Source organism: Diabrotica virgifera, chromosome 5 (genome assembly GCF_917563875.1).
Source record: "Diabrotica virgifera virgifera chromosome 5, PGI_DIABVI_V3a".
In the NCBI taxonomy this organism is placed as follows: Eukaryota; Metazoa; Arthropoda; class Insecta; order Coleoptera; family Chrysomelidae; genus Diabrotica; species Diabrotica virgifera.
In genome coordinates this window covers 40,414,864-40,441,522 of record NC_065447.1, presented here as the reverse complement: position 1 = coordinate 40,441,522, position 26,659 = coordinate 40,414,864, and the positions used below count along the sequence as shown (strand labels likewise).

The following is a 26,659-nucleotide window of genomic DNA, read 5'->3' as shown; positions in this document are numbered from 1 at the left end:
ATTCATTCTTCCTCGAAATAAGTCGAATTTATGTAGGTGAGGGCGACGCTCATACGCGTGCAACCACGTCACACTAGAAGACGCGTGTAACGGCGGGTTAAAGAACCTGGGGAAGTGGTTCTCCACAACAACAACTAGTCTATTTAAATCATCAGTTAACAAAATAATTATAGCCAGAATGATCGCCAATATTCGAAACGAATAGGTGATAAAAGAAGAGGATATAATTCGGAGGTATATAATATCCTCTTGCTCTCATTGACTGGCGTATAAAGGCGTTGGGTGCTATTCGTTTAACAGTAAAGCACCACAGATAATTGAAACACTATTGTAAAATAACAATATTTCAATCAACTACCATAGCTATCGTTTAGCTGCTTTAGCTCAGTCTCTTAGGCAGGCCGCACATCAAAGAAACATGAAACCTAAAACATGAAACATAAAACGTGAAACACGTTTCATGAAAATAAAACAATGCTAAACAAAGAGAAGTCCGCATACCAATGAAACGAGTGTGATTCATGCGTGTGAAACATGTTTACCTTCCGAAGGCGCACACCAAAGAAACATGAAACGTGGTGCAACACGTTTCATGAAAATAAAACAATGCTAAACAAAGAGAAGTCCGCATACCAATGAAACGAGTGTGATTCATGCGTGTGAAACATGTTTATCTTCCGAAGGCGCACACCAAAGAAACATGAAACGTGGTGCAACACGTTTCATGAAAATAAAACAATGCTAAACAAAGAGAAGTCCGCATACCAATGAAACGAGTGTGATTCATGCGTGTGAAACATGTTTACCTTCCGAAGGCGCACACCAAAGAAACATGAAACGTGGTGCAACACGTTTCATGAAAATAAAACAATGCTAAGCAAAGAGAAGTCCGCATACCAATGAAACGAGTGTGATTCATGCGTGTGAAACATGTTTACCTTCCGAAGGCGCACACCAAAGAAACATGAAACGTGGTGCAACACGTTTCATGAAAATAAAACAATGCTAAGCAAAGAGAAGTCCGCATACCAATGAAACGAGTGTGATTCATGCGTGTGAAACATGTTTACCTTCCGAAGGCGCACACCAAAGAAACATGAAACGTGGTGCAACACGTTTCATGAAAATAAAACAATGCTAAACAAAGAGAAGTCCGCATACCAATGAAACGAGTGTGATTCATGCGTGTGAAACATGTTTACCTTCCGAAGGCGCACACCAAAGAAACATGAAACGTGGTGCAACACGTTTCATGAAAATAAAACAATGCTAAACAAAGAGAAGTCCGCATACCAATGAAACGAGTGTGATTCATGCGTGTGAAACATGTTTACCTTCCGAAGGCGCACACCAAAGAAACATGAAACGTGGTGCAACACGTTTCATGAAAATAAAACAATGCTAAACAAAGAGAAGTCCGCATACCAATGAAACGAGTGTGATTCATGCGTGTGAAACATTTTTATCTTCCGAAGACGCACACCAAAGAAACATGAAACGTGGTGCAACACGTTTCATGGAAATAAAACACTGCTAAACAAATAGACGTACGCATATCTATGAAACGAATGTGATTCATGCCCATGAAACATTTTTATCTTCTTGAAATGCGTTTCATGAAATAGGACGTGTTCTATTTTTCGATATCAGTTTCATTATTTTAACTAATTAATTACATGCCTAAAATGAATGCCGACCAAGAATTTAATATTATTGGATTATGTGGAGCAGAACGGAGAGTTGTACAATCATTATAACCTGAAGTGGTACTGAAAAGGCAACTCATAAAGAAATAAATACTTTTTACGAAGATCTTAAAAAAGCTATCGACACCAACAGAGAATCAAAAATAATAATAATGGGAGATTTTAACGCCAAAATTGGAAGTAAGGTTGAAGACTCTGAAAGCAAGATTGGGAATTTTGGATTCGGCACAAGAAACACAATGGGAGAAAAACTTATGGAATTCCTGGAACAAGAAAACATATATGTTATGAATACCTTCTACAAAAAGAGACCATACAGAGAGTGGACATGGGTTGCACCTAACGGAACCACCAAAAATGAAATAGACTATTTTCTCTTAAACAACAAAAGAATATTTGAAGACGTAACAACAATCAACAACGTAACAACGGGTAGTGACCATCGTATAGTTAGAGCAAAAATAAATATTAACATGAAAGAAGAGAGAAAAAGAATATTTAAAAAAACAACGCGAATAGATGCCTTTAAAGTAAAAACAAATGAAGAGCAATTCCGAGAGGTCTTAGTGGATAAGTTTAAATATGATCCTTTACATAATCAAGATGAAATTGACGAAATTAACAAAAACATCAATAAGAACCTTCTCGAAGCCGGACTACAGGTCGCAAAGAAAACAAGTACTAAAGAAGACAAAATAAGCAACGAAACTAAACAACTAATGACGGAAAGACGACAACTACTAACGCAAAACAAACGCCATACTCAAGAATACATAGAACTTAATAAAACAATTAGAAAAGAACTAAAACGCGACTTAAAAAAAATGGAACGAGACCTTAATAGAACGCGTTATTGAAAACAACAGAGGCTTAAAATATCTAAGACCCGCACGGGGTGCTCAAAAAATCATCAAAATTAAAGACGCCAATAGTAAGGAAGAGAAGGAAAAATATAAAATAAAAAAAATAGTCAAAGATTTCTACAAAAGCTTGTACAGCTCGCAAAGCCAGCCTAATGAATCAACAAAGGAGAACGTCAAAAGAAAAAGAAAAAACGTGGGATAAGAAGTTCTACCAAATATAAAGGGATTCGAAATAGAAAGAGCTTTAAAAGAACTAAAAAATAATATAGCTCCAGGACAGGACGGTATAATTGCCGAGCTCTTGAAAACAAGCAGAACAGTAACAATCCCTATACTAACAGAGCTATTTAATAAATGTCTCAATAATAGCAAGATCCCTAAAGACTGCAACGAAAGTCTGGTAATACTTTTACACAAAAAAGGGGACAAATGTGACCTACAGAATTATAGACCGATATCGTTGTTCAGTCAAGTATGCAAACTATTCATGAGAATTATTAACAACCGGTTGACCTACAAAATGGACAATTACCAACCAGTTGAACAGGCTGGCTTCCGCAAAGGATATAGTACATCAGACCATCTGCTGACAATGAGAACATTGATAGAGAAGGCAAATGAATACCAACTACCCGTATTCCTTGCCTTCGTAGACTATGGAAATGCGTTTGATAGTATCGAAATGTGGGCCATAGAACAAGCTATTAATAATTGTAGAATAGATTCGAGATATAGACAACTAATACATAATATATATGAGAATGCAACTATGATAGTACAACTAGACGAAAATTCAAATCCCATCCCTATTAAGAGAGGCGTGAGACAAGGAGACGTAATATCGCCAAAGCTTTTCAACCTAGCACTAGAAGACGTCTTCAAAACGACAAATTGGTCAACCTATGGCATTAACGTTAATGGCAAGAAGCTAAACCACCTCGCATTCGCTAACGACATTGTGATTATAGCGAGCTCATTCGAGGAACTGCAAATTATGATAGAGGAACTCGCAGGCAGCTCCCAATACGTCGGCCTGAAAATGAACATGAAGAAAACAAAAATAATGACAAACACAGATGACCCCAGACGTATAACTATAATTGGCAGTGAGATAAAAAAAGACCAAGAATATATCTACCTAGGCCAAATCCTGAAACTTGACAAAGAAACCCAAAGTGCGGACATTAATAGGAAAGCAAGACTAGCATGGGCAGGATTTGTAAAACTTGGTTGGATACTTAAGAACCGCAAAATACCTCAATATTTGAGGACCAAAGTGTTCAACCAGTGCATCCTTCCTATCATGACATATGGGTGTCAAACCTGGACCCTAACCAAGGCAAATATGAATAAACTAGCCACAACACAAAGAGCTATGGAAAGAGCAATATTAGGTATACGACTGTCAGATAAAAAGAGGAACGACTGGGTAAGATCAAAAACAAAAGTCGAGTACATAACAACAAAAGTTGCCAAACTTAAATGGAGCTTCGAAGGCCACACTGTTAGACAAAAAGACCAACGTTGGAATGCAACGATACAACATTGGAGACCTTACCAAAGTAAACGACCGAGAGGAAGACCACAGATGAGATGGGTTGATGATATTAAAAGAGTAGCCGGAACGAATTGGAAATATGTTGCTCAGGATAGAGGCCGATGAAAGGAGTTGGGAGAGGCCTATGTCCAAACGTGGACGGCAAAAGGCTGAAAAGGAGTGGTACTGGAATGGACAACAACAAGGAAATATCGTTTTTTTAAACCAGGACCCACAATAAAACAATGTAAATGTTTGAATACTCATTCTATAAAATGATTGAAATTTAGCAAGATGATTATTTAATTCGTTTGCAACCAAATATTATGTACTGTGGTTATGATTTTTGGACAGTAATAAAAGAGTTGCCACAACAGCAACGACCTCGTCATCACCACTTTCCATTATTTACTATACAAATTTTATTTTTCTTTCTTTGATTAGTATATTAGTGTAGGAAACAGAGATTAAACTTCTCAAACTCGACACAAGTCAGGTATTATTTTTTTCTGGTATATCAAGGGGTGCTTATTATGAGACTAATTTTTTTAAGATTTGCCCCGGAACACCCATTTTCATTCCTTTAAAGGGGGTAGGGAAAAATACTACTCCATCAGTAGGGTTTTTTATAAATACATTGATATGTTATGGCTATTGCAACATCTCTGCGCAAACTACCCCTATCACTGAAAATAAGTTTGGCGAGCATGTTTTTACGATTTTCTCATTACCTATATATTTTTGAAACAACGCTTATACAGAATTAAAGACCACTATTTGCTCTACAAATAAGGTCCTGTGCATTTTTTTCGTTTAAGCAACCGTTACGGCACAGTGGCGCCGCAAACCCCAGAAATGCTTTGGCGGGCTCCAGTTTTTGTTTTTTTTTTTTCATTACCTATTCATTTTATTATTAATATACTTATGACAAATAAAAGAACACACTGTCTGCTACATATTATGAGCTATATATATTTAACTTTCTTTGCGCCTTACAGCCATAGTGGTGGCCCAGAGTCAATTTTTGCATATTTTCTTTATTCATTTTCTTTTTTTTTTGGGGTGGTTTTGGGGAAAATATGGAGGTGAATTATACAAATTTGTAAATAATACTTGTACATGGGTAATCGCTGAAAGTTTCTTTACGCTAGCATAAGCGGTTCAGATGGTATATATAAAAAGGGACTTTTTAAAATTTAACACCCTGTAATTCAAAAATGGACAATTGCCCTTAAATGAAACCTATACCAAAAAATCAGACATTTATTTGTGATTAATTGCCGCTGTTGTTTCTTGCCCATCCCATTACGGTTAGGGAAAAATAATTTTTTCTTAAAACATCTTTTTTAAAAGCTTGTCAACTTTGGGGCGACACCTCCGCTAAACGGTGTGTGATAAATATATGCTGTCGCGGAATAAATTGTAGGAAATATAGTCCTTTTCATATTTCTATTGAGGAATTTTTTGCAATGACGTACAGGAAGGGCTACGTTTCGCAAAAACGACAAACTACCCCCTTAAGGGATGAAAATGGGTGTTCCGGGGCGAAATCTTTTAAGAAAAAGTTAGTCTCATTAAAAGCACCCGTTGATATACTGAAAAAAAAATATAACCGGACTTATTTGCGAAGTTCATCCTTTGTTTCCTACACTATGTAATATGAAACGGTTTCGTTCTTCACAATTTATTTGTTTGATGTTTCGAGTTTCTTTGATATTAAAAAGCAATTAAAGAGCGGCGCCGACAGCAACGACCACGTCACTATCCATTACCGACTACAAATTTTATTTTTGGTTTATCGATTAGCTGGTTAGCTTATCACATGAAACGGTTACTTTTTTACAATTTATTTGTTTCATGTTTCACGTTTATTGTTTCACGTTTCATGTTTCTTTGATGTGCTTAGGTTGTGCTTACGCCTTGTCTTAATGAACGCTGAAAATTTAGTGCCGAGTATAATAAATATAAAATAAGAAAATCTACGGTTTCGTTTTGATTAAAATCTGTCTTCCTCCATCCCCCGATAGTACTATCTCTAGGTCTACCTGTTGTCAAGCAGGCTCTAAGGAAGACAGATTTTTACCATTCCGATATAAATTTAAACAATTTCTATCACAGTATGGATAGAACGCCCTCTAACGGGGAATAAGCGAAATGAATTTCGACTCAATTCAAGCTTTCTGCTTAACCCAGGTATAAACATACCAAAAGGCACCGCCAGGAAAACATTCCACTTTGCGGTTCAGAGAGCCCGTATGAAACGAGTCTTTGTACTCTATGCAGAGTATGGCATAAACAAAATAAGAAAATCTACGGTTCCGTTTCAATTAAAATAAGTCTTGCTCCATCCCCCGATAGTACTATTTTTAGGTCTACCTGTTGTTAAGGAGGCTCTAAGGAAGACAGATTTTTACCATTCCGACCGTAGATTGTCGATATAAATTTAAACAATTTATATTGCAGTATGGATAGAACGCCCTCTAACGGGGAATAAGCGAAAATTTATATCGACAATCTACGGTCGGAATGGTAAAAATCTGTCTTCCTTAGAGCCTCCTTGACAACAGGTAGACCTAGAAATAGTACTATCGGGGGATGGAGGAAGACAGATTTTAATCAAAACGAAACCGTAGATTTTCTTATTTTGTTAATGCCATACTCTGCATAGAGTACAAAGACTCGTTTCATACGGGCACTCTGAACCGCAAAGTGGAATGTTTTCCTGGCGGTGCCTTTTGGTATGTTTATACCTGGGTTAAGCAGAAAGCTTGAATTGAGTCGAAATTCATTTCGCTTATTCCCCGTTAGAGGGCGTTCTATCCATACTGCGATATAAATTGTTTAAATTTGTATGGACAATCTACGGTCGGAATGGTAAAAATCTGTCTTCCTTAGAGCCTCCTTGACAACAGGTAGACCTAGAAATAGTACTATCGGGGGATGGAGGAAGACTGATTTTAATCAAAACGAAACCGTAGATTTTCTTATTTTGTTAATGCCATACTCTGCATAGAGTACAAAGACTCGTTTCATACGGGCACTCTGAACCGCAAAGTGGAATGTTTTCCTGGCGGTGCCTTTTGGTATGTTTATACCTGGGTTAAGCAGAAAGCTTGAATTGAGTCGAAATTCATTTCGCTTATTCCCCGTTAGAGGGCGTTCTATCCATACTGCGATATAAATTGTTTAAATTTATATGGACAATCTACGGTCGGAATGGTAAAAATCTGTCTTCCTTAGAGCCTCCTTGACAACAGGTAGACCTAGAAATAGTACTATCGGGGGATGGAGGAAGACTGATTTTAATCAAAACGAAACCGTAGATTTTCTTATTTTGTTTATGCCATACTCTGCATAGAGTACAAAGACTCGTTTCATACGGGCTCTCTGAACCGCAAAGTGGAATGTTTTCCTGGCGGTGCCTTTTGGTATGTTTATACCTGGGTTATGCAGAAAGCTTGAATTGAGTCGAAATTCATTTCGCTTATTCCCCGTTAGAGGGCGTTCTATCCGTACTGCGATATAAATTGTTTAAATTTATATCGACAATCTACGGTCGGAATGGTAAAAATCTGTCTTCCTTAGAGCCTCCTTGACAACAGGTAGACCTAGAAATAGTACTATCGGGGGATGGAGGAAGAAAGATTTTAATCAAAACGAAACCGTAGATTTTCTTATTTTGTTAATGCCATACTCTGCATAGAGTACAAAGACCCGTTTCATACGGGCTCTCTGAACCGCAAAGTGGAATGTTTTCCCTGGCGGTGCCTTTTGGTATGTTTATACCTGGGTTAAGCAGAAAGCTTGAATTGAGTCGAAATTCATTTCGCTATAATAAATATGTTGATTGTACTACTTCAGTGACTTTAAAACCGTACTTCCGGTTGCAACTCTAAAACCGATAATCCAAGGTCAAGCTTCTTCGCTTTAATATAAATCTTTGGTAATAAGATAAGCTTTCATTCGACAAATCATTTGTCATTATATCTGGTTTAATGACGGAGGAGTTGTGTTTACGGATGAACATACAGACTTGGATAATTCATTTTCGTAAAATGGGCGAAAACAATACTTTTTATCCTTCATCATCCAGCCTTCTGCATCCAAAGTTGAACATAGGCCTCCCCTAATTTCTTTCAATTTTGTCGGTCTTGGGCTTTCTGCAACCAATTCCCAGCAATCCTTTGGACGTCGTCTGTCCATCGTGTAGGTGGTCTACCTCTACTTCTTCTGTCTTCTCCTGGTCTCCACACTGTATTTTTTTGGGTCCACCTCCCGTCCTTCATTCTGGCTACATGGCCCGCCCAATTCCACTTCAGCCATGCTACTCGCTCTATGACATCTGTGACGCCTGTGACTTATCATTAAATGCAGTAATTGCGCATTTGCTTGTTACATAAGTAGCAACTAAGGCGAACCAAAGTAGGTAAATATTTTTCCTTATTATTTACTCCATGTCAACGAAATAATAGACTGAGATGCAGTGTTGCACGTTATGCACATACACACAACCAAACTTAAATGGAATCATCTGATATTTCTTATTATTTCGTGCGAATTTTAAAAAAGGAAACAAACGAAGTTAAACAATATTTATTTTAAAGCAATTCAATAACAAATACATAACAATTAAATAAAACAATAAAGTATTTAACAAAAAAATTTAAAGTAGTTGTTTTAAAGTAATACAGTTTTAAAGTCAGCATACAAAATTTCAATGTAAAACGAATAATCTTTAAATTGTTTTATTTATTTTTTTTTGTTATTTATTGTTTTATTTATTACCTCTAGTCCTTATGCAAACTTCAGTTTGCGTGGGCACGCTCCTAATCAAACTATCAACATTTTGTTGTGGTAGGTTGCTCCATCCTTTAAGAGCAGCTTGTACTAGCCGTGCGGTATTTTGGGGATTATCCCGGCGAGCTCTAATTTTTCTTTTAATATCCCATAAATACTCTATAGGGTTAAGCTCGGGTGAGCAAGCAAGCCACTCCAAACAACGGATACCTTCTGATTCAATGATGTCTCTAGTCACTCTAATGGTATGTGGAGGTCCATCATCATGCATGATAATTAAATTTTCTCCTGTTTTACTTTTCCAGTGCCTAACTACAGGTTATCGACATACCTGTGAGCAGTTAGTTAATTGGATGGAAATTAAAGGAGTTTATTTACTGATCACAATTCCTCTTCAGAACATTACACTTCCCCTTGTATATTTGTGAACAGATCTGGCAGTTTTCGTTCTTGCTTGTCTTCCTAGACCTCTAAGTACACGATTTCGTGGGTCATCTGATTTTACACAAATCCTGACTTTTTCTGAAAATAGCAAATTTTGTCAATTCCCAATGTTCCAGTTTTTGTGGTGAAGATACCAATTTAGGCGATCAATCTTGTGCTGCCTGGACAACTCGGGAACTCATAACTGTCTTCTGCTGTAGACTTCTTGGTACGAACTTTTCTTTTTATCGTTTCAACTGAAGCAGATACACCTGTAGCTTCCAAAAGCTGCCTTTGGAGCTACAGGTGAGAAATGGTTGGGTGTCTTCCAGCTGATTGGAAAACTAAACGATCGTGGCGAGCCGTTATTACTTTTTGGTGACTTTCTCTTGCTTTATTTTTGAGCTTTCCTAGTTCCTGTTATCTAGCATAGGTTTTGGACAGAACGCCCTGTGTTACGCCTAGCTCTACAGCTATGTCCCTCTGAGAACATTACTTGCTCCACAATACCAATTATATGTCGCAGTTGTAGGTTCTATAACTCCACATGAGGCATATTTTCGTTTTTGGACTCAAAAGTTAGTTTATTTATTTTCGTTCAATTTGCAACTCAAGCAAATAAACTAAAATACAATCGTATACCATTTTTATTCAGTTGCAATGCGAAATCAAAACAATCTTATTTTTCACTTAGAACAGGGAGCGCAGTACAGCAATATTAAAAATATTACTAAAAGATTTTTAACAGCCAGATGGATGCTGCAGTGAAGACAAAGGGAGGGAATTCTAAAAAGTTGCAATTCACAACCCCCGTCTGCAGCTTGGTAAAGTTCCAACGGAAAATGGACCTAGTTACTCTATAGGAGTAATACTAATATAAAATAAAATAAAAATGTATACCATTTTTATTCAGTTGTAATGCGAAGGCAAAACAATATTATTTTTCACTTAGAACAGGGAGCGCATTCCAGCACTCTGAATCGACGATTTTCGACTCTTATTATTGGAGTCATGATGGGAGAGGCGTAGGCCTGCTGCTCTCTGCTCGAAGTGACCAAACCTTAAAAGTTTATCCCCACACTGCAACTGACGTGTATGGATTAGGTGACTAGCGTCATCTGGCAATTGAAAGGTAAAGTTTTCAATCCTAATAGCAACATTAATAATATTGAAAAATATTAAAATATTTTTAAATTGAAAACTTATTGGGCCATACTCCTGGTAACACCTCCAATGCTGCTAAAATTTGCTTCTAAAATTTTCAAGCCGGATGGATGCTGCAGTGAAGACATAGGAAGGGAATTCTAAAAAGTTGCAATTCACAATCCCCGTCTGCAGTTTGATAAAGTTCCAACGGAAAATGGACCTAGTTACTCTATAGGAGTAATACTAATATAAACTAAAATAAAAGTAGTATAGCAGTAGGCCTACGCCTCTCTGATGATGACTCCAATAAAAGTCGAAAATCTTTGATTCAGAGTTCTGGACTGTGCTCCCTGTTCTAAGTGAAAAATAAGATTGTTTTGCCGTCGCATTGCAACTGAATAAAAATGGTATACATTTTTATTTTAGTTTATATTAGTATTATTCCTATAGATTAACTAGGTCCATTTCCGTTGGAACTTTACCAAGCTGCAGACGGCGATTGTGAATTACAACTTTTAGAATTCCCTCCCTTTGTCTTCACTGCAGCATCCATCTGGCTTGCAAATTTTAGAAGCCTTGGAGGTGTTACCAGGGAAATGAACCAATAAGTTTTCAATTTAAAAATCTTTTAGTAATATTTTAAATATTTTTCAATATTATTAATGTTGCTATTAGGATTAAAAACTTCAGCTTTCAAGCAAATAACATATACCGTACCGAGCTGTACTATCTGATTGTCTTATCGATTTATTTATTTTCAATAAAAACCTTTATTCTTCGCAACAATAACAATATTTTTCAAAAGAAATAAATATTAAATGAAGTAAAGAAACACAGACTTACTCAAAATCATTTAATACTACTTCGACGACCGGTTTCGATCTCTACAATATTCAGATCATCTTCAGGTCGGCGTTACAAGTAGTTAAATGATGCCGTTACAAGGGATGCTTTGTAAGTTCATCGATAACATGTTTAAACGTCCAAATTATGCTAATAGGATAGCTAGGTGAGGGACTGGGTAAGCGGACATGCTTCGTAGGTCAAAACACAGTGAATTGGAATGGATCCTGAAGGCAGATGTGTGTTGTGAAACAGAGACAGATGTATTAGTTATGAGAAAGAAAATTCACTGTCAAAATTCCCTCTCAAAGATGACACAAAAAAATAAATTTGAGTTTTAGAAAATTAAAAATCGGTAATTTAAGTGAATTTTACAAATGTAGTGCTACTTCCCATCAAAATTTAAACCACTTGTTGTTTTGTTTATGTAGTTATAATAATCTTATGTGTTCTGTGTTAATTTATTTATTTATTTTAATAATTTCTCAATGTAAGTGCCTACACCCTGTAATTATTTATTCAATATTTCTTTCTGAACATACACTATCATACAATAGCTTAAACAAACCCCTTCCTTTCTCAGATCACCTTTAATATTCTACAGTTTTTCAACCAATTTTTAATTTGACAATCTTTCTTATCTAATTAATTTTCTTATAATTCTCTACATTTCACAGATTTCCAAATGTTAGGCACCTACAATGATACCAAATAACTGACATCCCGTAGTCCTGTGGCCGGGAACAATACAAACTTGAATATTTATTCCTATTTGTCATTTTCCTTACTTCGACCTTTGACCATAGCTCAAAACATCTAGAGAAAAGACCTTCACAATCGTACAAGTGTTTACAATAAGTCAGTTTACACCTTAGCTCCATGTATGGAGATTCCCACCCGAACGTTGTCTTTCTCATAACTAATACATCTGTCTCTGTTTCACAACACACATCTGCCTTCAGGATCCATTCCAATTCACTGTGTTTTGACCTACGAAGCATGTCCGCTTACCCAGTCCCTCACCTAGCTATCCTATTAGCATAATTTGGACGTTTAAATATGTTATCGATGAACTTACAAAGCATTCCTTGTAACGGCATCATTTAACTATTTGAAACGCCGACCTCAGTACAATAAACGCAGCGGAGATGAAGCAGCTAAGAAAAATAGCAGGAAAAACGAAATTGGACAGAATAAGAAATGAAGATATTAGACAAAGACTGAAACAGGAATCGATAATAACCAAGATACAAAAAAGAAAATTAAAATGGTATGGACACATTAACAGAATGGACCAGGGAAGACTACCAAAGCAGGTGATGGAATTGAAAAGATATGGTAAAAGAAGGAAAGGGAGGCCAAGGAAGAGATGGATCTATCAGATTATAGAAATTGGACAGGAAAAAGGAAAAACACATCAACAAATGAAAGAGTTAGCAAAGGACCGCAAGAAATGGAAGAGATGGATAGAAGATGAATAAAACCTCCGACGCCCTGAGGGGCATAAGGAGTTTCGAGAAAGAAGAAGAAGAAGTAACGCCGACCTGAAGATGATCTGAATATTGTAGAGATCGAAACCGGTCGTCGAAGTATTATTAAATGATTGTGAGTAAGTCTGTGTTTCTTTACTTAATTTAAAATGAACTCACATATATGCAACCCATTCAACATTTAAATAAATATTACTTTGAAATACATGGCGATTCGATATAGACCAGTAAGGATCTGTTTTTAGGTGGATGTGAGAGGTGGCATTCAGATTTTTGCGGATAAAGTTAGGTGATAATTTCGTTAATAATAATTGAATTATGCTCTTTCTCAAATATGCCCGGAACATTAATAAAAAAAAAAAAATATTTAAAAATTTCATAAAATTTCGTTTTTTTTTCTAATTTTTTTGCTTATAACTTAAAAACTATTCATTTTAAAACAAAGTCGTATAGAAATAAAACAAAGATAATTAAATTTTCTATCAGATGCGACTGGTTAGAAATGTCTTAATTTATCACCCTTGCTTCAAAATAGCAATAAATATAAAATAAGGGGGCAAAACAAGCCCGTCTTTATTCAATGATTTTCCATCATTTAGGTTACACTAAACCGTACACCAAATTTCATTAAAATTGACTTACTAGATTTTGCATAATAATTTTGCAAATTAAACTTTTTTTAAAAAAATTTTTAAAATCTTGCACAACAAAAAGTAGAACATACAATGATTTGTCAATTTTTTTACATATAAATAAGTACTCCACTTATCTAATGCACTTTACAGAATTGAAATCGGATTATTTAAGCAGCCTCAGCAATGTTTTAAAGTTATAAACAATTTTTTGGCTTATATACAAATTAGTGCTGTGGCCAGGAGGGGGTGCTACGGGCTCCTTTATTTAGATGGACTTAGCCAAGTTTTTTTATGTATTTTGAACCGTAGAACACGATTTTTTGGGTAACAGTTGAACCGGATGTCGATAAGATTGTTATAAACAAAGAACTTGAGGAATTACATACCATCGATTTTTCGCAAAATTAAACATTTTTTGCATTTTTTGGGTAACTCTAAGCAAAAAATGTTCTTACAAGTTTTTTCGTAGGATGCATAGTTTTCGAGATAAACGCGGTGGAACTTTCAAAACATCGAGAAATTGCAATTTTTGAACGCGAATAATGTTTGATAGGGGAGTGCATTTAGATTTTCACTTCGGAAAAAATCAAACAAGATAAAACTTTTTGTAATTTCATTAAGAAATGTTTAATAAACAACATATCAAAAAGTTCTACTCGAGAAGTGGGTGCTTCATTTTTTATTAAACAAATGAACAGCGAAGTTAGATGTCTTTTAAATAACTCCGAAAATATAATTTTTAGAAAAAAACTGACTTGACCATTGAAAAATTCAGAAAATTTTACAAAAAAAACCTTATATAAAGATTTTTCTAAAATTAAATCTCTAGCTTCTGTAATTTTTTATTTATAACGCTAAAGTCACCCTTCTCACACACATTGGCGCAATGTAAACTAGCGTTGGAAGAAGGGCACGGTTGAGTTTTTTAAATGTAACTCTTTAACTAATGGATCAAAAGAAATTTTACAAATTGGACATGAAAGATGATAAAATAAGCTATCTTATGGTTGTAATAAAAAGAAATAAAATGTATGGACATAAGTACGGTGTGGGCGGAAAGTGAGTCTTACATGAATTTTGTTTAAAAATGATTTAAAAATGTGTAACTAATACAATTTTACTTACAAAGCTCTCAAATTTGCACAACTTACCGCTCAATCATCTTACTAAACGATGTTTCATTAAAAAAAAATCTCAAAAATTTAATTCAAATAATACGCTGTCTCAAAAAATGTAATTTTTGAAAACTTAGTAGTTCTACAGAATTCCCACCACTTTAAGACGGTATTACTCAAGTTTGAATAAATCTAATACAATTTTTTTAATATTTTTTTAAAGCCTAGGATGTAATCTTTAAAAAACACTGAATTATTTTAGATTAAAAATGAAATAAACAATTTCTTTTTGAGAAAACTAAGAAAGATAACAAAAATGTAATACAAAAACCGAAAATTACCAGCTGAAAAAATGTATATACAGAGTGATCAAAACTTTTTTCTGTAAAACTTACCTAAAATTAATTTAACAATAAGCTTCAAAAATAATAAATGTTCAACAAAAAAATTTTTTTAGCTCTTATACAGTATGTCTGCGTAACTTGGAACCTATTGATAACTTTTTTAATATCAGTTTTACGAAAAAAAGTTATTCTTTATAAAATACTCTGCATCGTATATAACATAAGATGCAACCTTTAAATATCAAATTTTGTTAATTTTTACGAGGTATGTCAAAAAATATGAATTTCACTCAAGAGTAAAGTACCTTTATATTTCACAATATCGAAAATTTTTATAAAGAAAAGTTGTTTGGAATTAAAAACTATGTTCCAATATGTAGGTAATTATATCCTTCTAATGGAAAATTTGTTTTTTTTTTAATATCGTTTCAAATTAATTATACCAAACATCATTAAATTTTCACTTATTATTTATGATAACTGATTTATTATTAATTTTATGAAGAAAGTTATTCCTCATAAATAGCTGTGTATGGTCTAACACTTAATACGCAAATATAAAATATTATATTTTATCAATATTATACGAGGTATTATGTAAAAAAATTGCATAAAAGTGTAATTGCATATTGACACATCGTTTTTAATTCTGAACAACTTTCCATAATAACAATTTTCAGTATTATGAAAAATATAGGTATTTTACTCCTAACTGAAATTTTTATTTATTGACATATCTTGTACAAAATTGATATTTTATGATTGCATTTAAAGTTTTAGAATATGCAGAGCTTTTTACTAAGAATAACTTTTTATTTATGATTCCATTGCAACAATTTTTTGAATATTGAAGAGATAGATTTTGAATAATTGGTTCTTTCTTTCTAATAAATTTTAATTTTTAATATTTTTGTGAAAATTATTTGTTTATCTTTTTTTTGTGAATGAAATTCCATATTTGTTTGATTGGATTCTACTTCTTTTTCATTTACATATCCGCCATTTTGGATCCGCCATTTTGAAATTTAAATTTTTAATCTTTAATTCAGATTCAACAACCTGTTAAAAATAAAGACAATAAATGTTTTAGAAAAATGTTCTTTTTTATGTTCTTTTTAGAAAATCCGCATTTTGGATCCGCCATTTTATAGTTTATAATGTTAACATTTAAGTTAGGTTTATCAAAGCTCTCAAAAATAAATATATGTAGAAATAAATACATTTTGTAAAGAAATTATGATTTTACAACTATTTTTTAAGTTATCCGCCATTTTGGATCTGCCATTTTATAATTTAAATTATCAAAATTTGATTCAGGTTCAGCAACCTCTCAAAAATATCCACATATATGTAAACAAACACGTTTTATAAAAAAAAATTCGGATTTTACAACTGCTTTTTAAGGAATTTTAGGAAAAAATCCGCCATTTTGAATCCGCCATTTTGAATTTGCAAATTGTAATGTCTGATTCGGGTTCAGCATAATGAAAACTAAAATAAAAACATTTTTTTATCAAAATAAAATGTTGAATTCACCCATATTCTTAACATTATTTATACAAAACAATTGTTATTGTTTAAACAATTAATAAACAATTAGCGGCGTAATTTGTGAGTAGAACTTTTTACTTTAACATATTTATAAACTAAAAAAAAAGTTTTAGAAAAATATAACCTTGTTTGATTTTTTCCGAAACATTGTATCTTCTCGTTCTAATTGCACTCCCCTATGATTAAAAAATAAAATAGCAATTCTGCTGACAGCATTTGAAAGTTTAAGTCAAATTATACCGATTTTAATTATTTGCATTGCTAATAATTAATTTTTTTATTATTAAATAAAGCTATTTGTTTATATGCCAAAAAATTGTTTATAAATTTAAAACATTGCTGGGGCCCCTTAAATAATCCGATTTTAATTATGTAAAGTGTATTAGATAGATAGAGCACCTCTTTATATGTAAAAAAATTAGCCAACTTCTAAATGGTCTATTTCTTGTTCAGAAAGATTTTAAAAAATTTCAACTTTTTTAAAAACATTTAGATTGCAAATTTATTATGCAAAATTTATTAGGTCGATTTTAATGAAATTTGGTACACGATTTAAGTATGTTACAAAGAATTTCTTAAGTGAATTACTAAGGTTCTAAGTGCCACCAAAGTGGTTAAAAAATATTGAATAACAGCAGACTTATTTTGCTCCCTTATTTTGTATTTATTGCTATATTGCAGAAAAGGTAATACCTTAAGACGTTTTTTACCAGTCGTATATCATACAATTATCTTTATTTTATTTCTCTACGACTTTGTTCCAAAACGAATCGTTTTAAAATTATAAGCAAAGAAAGCAGAAAAAAAGCGATGTTTTTCGAAATTTTTAAATATTTTATTTTTTTTTATTAATGTTCCGGGCATATTTGAGAAGGAGCATAAGTCAATTATTATTACTGAAGGTGTCACCTAACTTTATCTGCAAAAATCCGAATGCCACCTCTCACATCCAAAAATAGACGTTTTTTCGCAGATCCTTACTGGTCTAATATAAGTTTGGCTGTGTGTATATATAGGGCTTTTCATCGATTGTCATTTGTTTCGAGCTTCTGTCATGTGTCACATAATATTAATATATCTACGCCATACGTCTTTGGTTTGTATCATGGGTATTACCAATAACGTATGACGTAGATATATTAATATTATGTGACACATGACAGAAGCTCGAAACAAATGACTGTGAATGAAAAGCCCTATTGCTTGTACCTACTACTTCAGTTATTTTAAAACCGTAGATACTTCCGGTTGCAACTCTCAAACCGAAAATCCAAGGTCAAACTTCGAGAAAGGACTAAATATATTAAGGGCTGTAAGTTCTTACAGCTGGGAGCTGATCCAGAAATGTCCCTGTTATTATATAGATCATTTATTAGATCAATTCTTGATAACGGATGCTTTCTATACTCCCAAGCAGCCTCCAGTAACTTAAAAAAGATAGATAATTTAGTAAATAAATGCCTACGATTGTCCATTGGAGCCTTTAAAAGTACAACAGTTTCAAATCTTTACGTGGAATGCTGCGAAATGCCTTTACAGTTAAGAAGAAAATATCTTTGTAATAAATTTTTGTGGAAAATTTTATCTAAAAATAGTAGTCTAGTTAGTAAACTTCATAACCTATTTATAATGGATTTGACTAATAAGTACTGGAAGAAAAAGGAATCACTTATTTTATGTGAATCATATAAAGACTGTTTAGAATATAAAGAAACAATGTATAGAAACGAAATGTTACCAATATACCAAACAAACTTAACTCATGTGCCTGAGATAGAAATACGATTTCTAAGAGATTATTCCATGTATCCGAAGTCGTTAAGAAATATGATGTTTAATTCAGACATAGAAAATTATTTTAAAAATCATCATATCGTATTTACAGACGCATCTAAAAAAGACGATAAAACGTCTTGTGCATTTTGGGACCCTATAGAAAACTTTTTCGAGGCAAAAAGACTTCTATGTAAATTTTCAAGTTATTCAGCTGAGCATTTGGTATATTAGAAGCCTTAAAATATATAAAAAATAGTTTATTTAGTAAGCAAAAATTTTTAATAATATCAGATTGTAAAAGTGTTTTAGATAAACTTAAAAACATATCAACTAATTGTAATATTAATTATGTCTTACTAATTATTTTAGTTACTTTTAAAAACTTGCACGAAGAAGGAAAAATAGTTAAGTTTGTTTGGGTTAAAGCTCACTGTGGGATTATCCATAATGAAAAAGTAGACATGCTCGCCAAGGAAGCATTAGATTCTGATAATTTTGTAAAATATTCATTCATTCCAGAAGACCTATATACTATTTCCAAAAATATAATTAGGCAGGAATGGATGGATATATATATAGTCATTCCACCAAAGGACTTTTTTATAAAAGTATTCAGCCGAAAATTCCTACTAAACCATGGTTCTCTAATAGCATTGCAAAAAAAGATGTAATTAGAATTATTTGTAGAATCAGATTTAATCATTCACTAGCACCTTCACATTTATTTAAATTAAAAATGGTAAATTCCCCAAACTGCCAATGTGGAGAATATAGCACACTAGAACATATGATATTAAATTGTAATAAAAATAGAACGAAGATCAATATGTTTATGGAATTAATTATGAAAATGAAATTTTTAGTAAAACCAATCAACCTTTATGAATTAATAGCGTCGAACAATTTAGAAGTTTATAAGTTGTTATATCAACACATAAGCAGTTTAAATATAAGAATTTGAAGTATTAGTTTATAAAGAAAATGTATACCAAAATTGTACTACATAATTGGAAAAGATAAAAAAAATAAATAAAATAAAAAAAATCATTTTAATACAAAAAAAAAATTGGTTAAAAATGATAAAAAAAATGAGACAAAAAAAAGTCCAAAAAATCAATAAATAAATAAATAAAACAAAAAGAATTATGAGCTCAATCAAAAAATATAATAAAAAAATAATAAAAAAAATATTTCAAAAAAATCAATCATTGGAAGCGACACTGGACAATACGGGAGAAATATAACCACTGGATTCGGAACTGGATATGGAACTGGATAATATTGGAAAACTGTGTACGAACATTATTATTCTATGATTTGCAAGTTTGCCAATTGTAGGATGTAGAATTTTTTACCATACTGATATTGTTTAAAAACATTAATATTATTGATATAAAATGTTAATAAATTTTATTTTTTGTTATAAGAATCAAAGGTAAATATGATTAGGCTAATGAAGCCTTAGGTTTCGCAGTCAATATCCCAACCACACACACACAAGGTCAAACTTATCAGCTTTAATATCATTCTTTGGGATATAAGATAAACTTTCATTCGACACCTCATTGTTGTCATTATATTATCTGGTTTAATGACGGAGAAGTTGTGTTTACGGACGGACATACAGAGTTGGATAATTAATTTTCGTAAAATGGGCGAAAACAATACTTTTTATCCTTACTTATCATTAAATGCAGTAATTGCGCATTTGCGTGTTACATAAGTAGCAACTAACGCAAACTAAAGTAAATATTTTTCCTTGATATTTACTCCACGTCAACGAAATAATAGACTGAGATGCACTTGCACATTATATCGATTCGCTACATAGTTTTGTCGCCTCTTTGGAGAGTTCCGATTAATTTAATCATCATCTAATTTTAGTCTGTAGTCAAGTATACAAAAACTGCGTTGTGTGCTTCAATGTTATTAATTAAACAAATAGTACAAGTACATATTTCAGTTTACCCATTTGGTACACCTAGTGTTTTATGGATGTGAAAGTGCAATGAAACCACAAAATGTTTTGTGCTGTTAGGTTAGTATATTTTGTCCTTGCCGGTTTTTTTTTTTGTAAAATATATGCATATTTTTATAGTAATTTACTAGTATAGTATACACTATATTATACAGTATGGTGTATAAGGTATGGTATACCCTATTCCACGAATATATTGTAGTATATTACGACTCTTTGGGACTATCTCGACAACTAATATTTTACTGTGCAAAATATGAAGAACGAAAGTAAATTGCAAATTACATTGTAGGCCAGGAACCGAAGCTTTTCACATTGCAATTTTTACAGAATGGATCGATTTGCTTGAAAATTTGAGAATAAGTAATGGATAGTCCAAGGATCAAAATATATATGATGCCGAATGGCGCTTTTACCATGGGGGTGTTTGCTACCCCATTTCGGGGGTAGAAATTTTTTATTATATTTTAATCACAAAAGTTGATAAAAACTTTCATTCTAAACAAAAAACGTTATATACATTTTTTGATCAAATTGACAGTTTTAGATTTATTCGCTATCGAAAGTGTTAGTTTTGTATAGAAAAAAAAAAATCAATATGATTCGATATACTCATTTACGATTCACTCAATTTTTGCCGTAGAAAAAATTTTTTTAAACCAAGTTCTTGGGAATTAAGTAACCATCAATTTTATATTGAAACATTTTTTCGTATCCCTGATGCTAATCTTTCTATTCTGAAGAAAATTACATTTTTTAACAAACTACAAAAATTCGTTATTCGATTTTAACTCCAGTTTTTTAAAAACTAATCATTCTAAGCCAGTCAAACTTCTAGAGTCTATTAATAATACATAAATAAATAAGAATTATTAAGGCCAATGACTAAAAACACCTCTAACTTGCATTATTATGTTGCCAATTGGATATCTCCGTTTTTTTCAAAAAAAATATATTAATTTTTTAACTGTAACTTTGTATGTTTTATCTTAGAAAGTTTGGTTGAAAACAGTTTTATAGGTTTTTATAAGGTCCATAAATCTATTAATATTAAATTTTTTTAAAATCCTCAGTCGCAAAAAGAGGTGACTTTGAAAGGGTTGGTAAAGGTGGTTTTTGCATGTTATTACAAGTTTTAATTGTTAATAGCTCACTCAATTTTTGCCGCAGAAAAAATTTTTGCAAACCAGTTTCTTGGGAATTAAATAAGCTAAGATTTCATATTTAATAGGGGAGTGCAATTAGGACGAGAAGATACAATGTTTCGGAAAAAATCAAACAAGGTTATATTTTTCTAAAACTTTTTTTGTTAGTTTATAAATATGTTAAATTAAAAAGTGCTACTCATAAATTTCGCCGCTAATTGTTTATTAATTGTTTAAACAATAACAATTGTTTTGTATAAATAATGTTAAGAATATGGGTGAATTCAACATTTTATTTTGATAAAAAATATTTTTATTTTAGTTTTCGTTATGCTGAACCCGAATCTGATATTACAATTTGCAAATTCAAAATGGCGGATTCAAAATGGCGGATATTTTCCTAAAATTCCTTAAAAAGCAGTTGTAAAATCCGAATTTTTTATAAAACGTGTTTGTTTACATATATGTGGATATTTTTGAGAGGTTGCTGAACCTGAATCAAATTTTGATAATTTAAATTATAAAATGGCAGATCCAAAATGGCGGAAACCTTAAAAAATATTTGTAAAATCATAATTTCTTTACAAAATGTATTTATTTCTAAATATATTTATTTTTGAGAGCTTTGATAAACCTAACATAAATTTTAACATTATAAACTATAAAATGGCAGATCCAAAATGCGGATTTTCTAAGAAGAACATAAAAAAGAACATTTTTCTAAAACATTTATTTTCTTTATTTTTAACAGGTTGTTGAATCTGAATTAAAGATTAAAAATTTAAATTTCAAAATGGCGGATCCAAAATGGCGGATATTTAAATGAAAAACAAGTAGAATCTAATCAAACAAATATGGAATTCCATTCTTAAAAAAAAGATGAACATATAATTTTCACAATAATATTAAAAATTAAATGTAATAGAAAGAAAGAACAAATTATTCAAAATCTATCTCTTCAATATTCAAAAAATTGTTGCAATGGGATCATAAATAAAAAGTTATTCTTAGTAAAAAGTTCTGCATATTCTAAAACTTTACATGCAATCATAAAATATCAATTTTTATCAATTTTGTATAAGATATGTCAATAAATAAAAATTTCAGTTAGGAGTAAAATACCTATATTTTTCATAATACTGAAAATTGTTATTATGGAAAGTTGTTCAGAATTAAAAACGATGTGTCAATATGCAATTACACTTTTATGCAATTTTCTTTTACATAATACCACGTATAATATTGATAAAATATAATATTTTATATTTGCATATTAAGTGTTAGACCATGCACAGCTATTTACGACGAATAACTTCCTTCATAAAATTAATAATAAATCAGTTATCATAAATAATAAGTGAAAATTTAATGATTGGTATCATTAATTTGAAACAATATTAAAAAAAAACAAATTTTCGATTAGAAGGATATAATTACATATTGGAAAATAGTTTTTAATTCCAAACAACTTTTCCTTATAAAAATTTTCGATATTGTGAAATATAAAGGTACTTTACTCTTGAGTGAAATTCATATTTTTTGACATACCTCGTACAAAATTAACAAAATTTGATATTTGATGGCTGCATCTTATGTTATATACGATGCAGAGTATTTTATAAAGAATAACTTTTTTCGTAAAACTGATATTAAAAAAGTTATCAATAGGTTCCAAATTACGCAGATACTGTATAAGAGCTAAAAAATAATTTTTTTGTTGAACATTTATTATTTTTGAAGCTTATTATTAAGTTAATTTTAGGTAAGTTTTACAGAGAAAAGTTTTGATCACTCTGTATATACATTTTTTCAGCTGGTAATTTTCGGTTTTTGTATTACATTTTTGTTATCTTTCTTAGTTTTCTCAAAAAGAAATTATTTGTTTCATTTTTAAACTAAAATAATTAGTGTTTTTAAAGACTACATCCTAGGATTTAAAAAAATATCAAAAAAATTGTATTAGATTTATTTAAACTTGAGTAATACCGTCTTAAAATGGTGGGAATTCTGTAGAACTATTGTCCAATAATAAATATTCAGAATTCATATTCTATATTGAACAGAATTATTTTATCACCCAGTAGACCGCACGAATTTATTTATTTTATATTCACGCACGTAGATTAATTAGTTTAGATACAAATTGGTCAATTATCAACAATATAATTTGGAAATGTCACGAAACTGCTGACAAAAGTAGAATTATTTACCTTAATTAGATATACAAATCACGGGGGACTAGCGTCACCTATGACCCAATTTAAGCTTCTATAAAACTAGGCTCTTGGGCCTAGAAAGAGAGTTCTCATTCAGTCTTCAGCTAATCGCGTATCATTTATCAGTTACAGTGTTCGGCGGTTCTCCCTGGATTGAAATATATCCTTGTGTTAGTCTATATCAATAAACGTATTTATCGCTACTTACGTCTTTTACCTCCTACGTATTTACACATGGTCCTTATCGAGAAAAAAAGGAGGCCTACAAGTACAGTCCACACCAATCGAAATCAGTAGCAAATAGACGACACTAGGCCCGGGAGAACAGAACCAGAGCGAAGCAGAAGCCGTAACCAGAAAAATACAGGTCAGAAGCCGTATCCAGAAAACTACAGGCCAGAAGCCGTATCCAGAAAAATACAGGTCAGAAGCTGTATCCAGAAAACTACAGGCCAGAAGCCGTATCCAGAAAAATACAGGTCAGAAGCCGTATCCAGAAAACTACAGGTCAGAAGCCGTAACCAGAAAAATACAGGTCAGAAGCCGTATCCAGAAAAATAACGGTCAGAAGCCGTAACCAGAAAAATACAGGTCAGAAGCCGTATCCAGAAAAATAACGGTCAGAAGCCGTAACCAGAAAACTACAGGTCAGAAGCCGTATCCAGAAAAATACAGGTCAGAAGCCGTATCCAGAAAACTACAGGCCAGAAGCCGTATCCAGAAAAATACAGGTCAGAAGCCGTATCCAGAAAAATACAGGTCAGAAGCCGTAACCAGAAAACTACAGGCCAGAAGCCGTATCCAGAAAACTACAGGCCAGAAGCCGTACCCAGAAGAGTTACTGCAGATCCAGAAAGAAAACTGCAGGTCAGAGGGCATATCCAGGTGCACATGCAGAGCCAGTCCAGAAACATAAAAAAGAAAAAAAAACCGTAAGTTTTTGAACAAATTAACATTTTTCCAACTATTTCGTATCGTATAACGCAATATTCTTTCCAATTTTAAACCGAATTGTTCGACCTATACATATTTACAAAAATTTTAGTGCATTCTATACAATAGTTGCCATTCAAATAAATTTAAATATTTACTAACTATTTACTCTTTTATTTTTGTTAACTATATTTGCCTATATTTATTTATTGATTCTAACTATATTTGCCTTATATATTAACTATACTTTGACTATATAATAATAATAAACGGTTAGCCCTACAAATATTTACTACCTACCTATTTATTTATGTTACAAGTTGATAAAGAAAAAACATTATACCCTAATAATTTCATAGTGCTTGGTATTTCATTTACATAATTTTAGATCGCATTATTTTAAATACTCATCGTAATACAGAGGTTGTATTCTTATTATTCTATTTATAACTGTGCAACATAATACTTTGATTGACATTAACCCACATATAACACTGACCTACAGATAAATAAGCAAACCTCAGCAAGGTCTACAGAATTACTATTTACGATTCAGCAAAAGGTGAATCACAGTAAATTGAAAATATAAATAGTTACGAAAAAATACGGTAAAAACATTTATTACTGCATAAAATAGAAAGTAAGTGGATTTAAACATGGAAGCGTTACAGAACAAGCAAGCTGAGCTTGGAGGAGAGATTTCTAAACAGGTGTCGTCTCTTAAGAGAGACCCTGGATCTCGCAAGAATCAACAATACATTAAAGAGCGTCAGGATAGATTAGAGGATTATTGGACAAGGTTTGGGCATAACCACGAGAAATTATTAGATAGCGGAGTAACGAAAGACAAGTACTTCGAAACAAAATACTACGAGCAGGTTTTTAAGACATATATTGAGGGAAAAACCCTATTGGAAGAATATGGAAGAATATTGAAAAGAGGAAAGACAACAAAAGGAAAGGAGATACAAATAAGAAAACAAAAAATCGAGGAATTATTAAAAGAATATGAACAGGAGTTGCAGTACGATGAAGAACTGCAAGCAGAATTGAAAGAACACATGGAGAAAATAAACACACTCATCATAGAAGCAACAGTAAATGATGAGCTAGACGTTATAGACAGTGACGAAGTAGAGAGGATAGATCAGCTAAGGAGGAAGGTCAGGGAAACGATAAAGAAAATGCGGCCTGCAATGCAACGACCAGACAGCACACAGAGAAGAGAGGGAGTAACATTACCGCAGGTAAAAATCCCTGTGTATGAAGGAAGATATGAAACGTGGAGAACTTTCCACGATCTGTTTACAAAGGTAATACATGAAAACGAACAGTTGTCGAGAGCAGAGAAGATGCAGTACCTCAAAACACAAGTAAGAGGGGAAGCCCACAGGATGATACAACACTTGCACATATCCGAAGCCAACTACGAAGTGGCATGGAACATGTTAAAGGAAAGATATGAGAATCCGAGGATGATACTGTTTAAACTAATAGACAGGATGTTACTAGCACAGGAAGTAAAGGATTCTTCCGCTAGAGCACTGAAATCACTACATGACACCTTCCATGAGTGCCTGGAAACCATAGGAGGGTTGGGAACAGACACGGAAGCGTGGAGCCCATTGATAGCGCGAATTAGCATCACAAAATGGGACAATGAGACAAGGAGACTATACGAAAACCACAGCGGAGACAGTAGAGAGATACCGACGTTCAAGTCAACACAAACGTTTCTACAGCGACGATTCCAAACACTGGAACTGCTGGAGTCAGAAAAGAGACAAGAGAAACAAGGAGGAACGGTTAAGAAAACAAGAATGGGTTGCGTGATATGCAACGGAGATCACGGAGTACCATACTGCAGAGAATTTCTGGAACTCAAGGTAAAAGACCGGAACAGGATAATACGAGAAAAAGAATGGTGTGCGAATTGTCTAGCACATAAGAAGGAGAAACAATGCTTTTCACAGGTTAGGTGCAAACACTGTGGCGGAGACCACCACCAAACGTTGCATTATGAAACAGGAAACACAGGCAACAGAAGAAACACAAATGAAACAAGAGGAGAACAAATACAGGAAAGAAATGGAAGAGAATCAAACAGTAGAAGAAACGGGTACCAATCGGACAGGTACAGAGGAGGAAATAATTATTCCAA

General features: G+C 32.7%; 1 protein-coding gene across 1 annotated transcript in view; it reads left to right on the top strand.

The window, feature by feature from the left end:
* LOC126885351 (uncharacterized) overlaps positions 1-26,659 on the top strand; it is a 151,854-nt gene that overhangs the window by 89,975 nt on the left and 35,220 nt on the right. Inside the window, exons 7-9 of the mRNA XM_050651908.1 lie at positions 18,596-18,723; positions 25,170-25,745; positions 25,812-26,471. Of these exons, the coding sequence (XP_050507865.1) occupies positions 18,596-18,723; positions 25,170-25,745; positions 25,812-26,471 (1,364 nt within the window). The remainder of the gene's footprint in view (positions 1-18,595; positions 18,724-25,169; positions 25,746-25,811; positions 26,472-26,659) is intronic.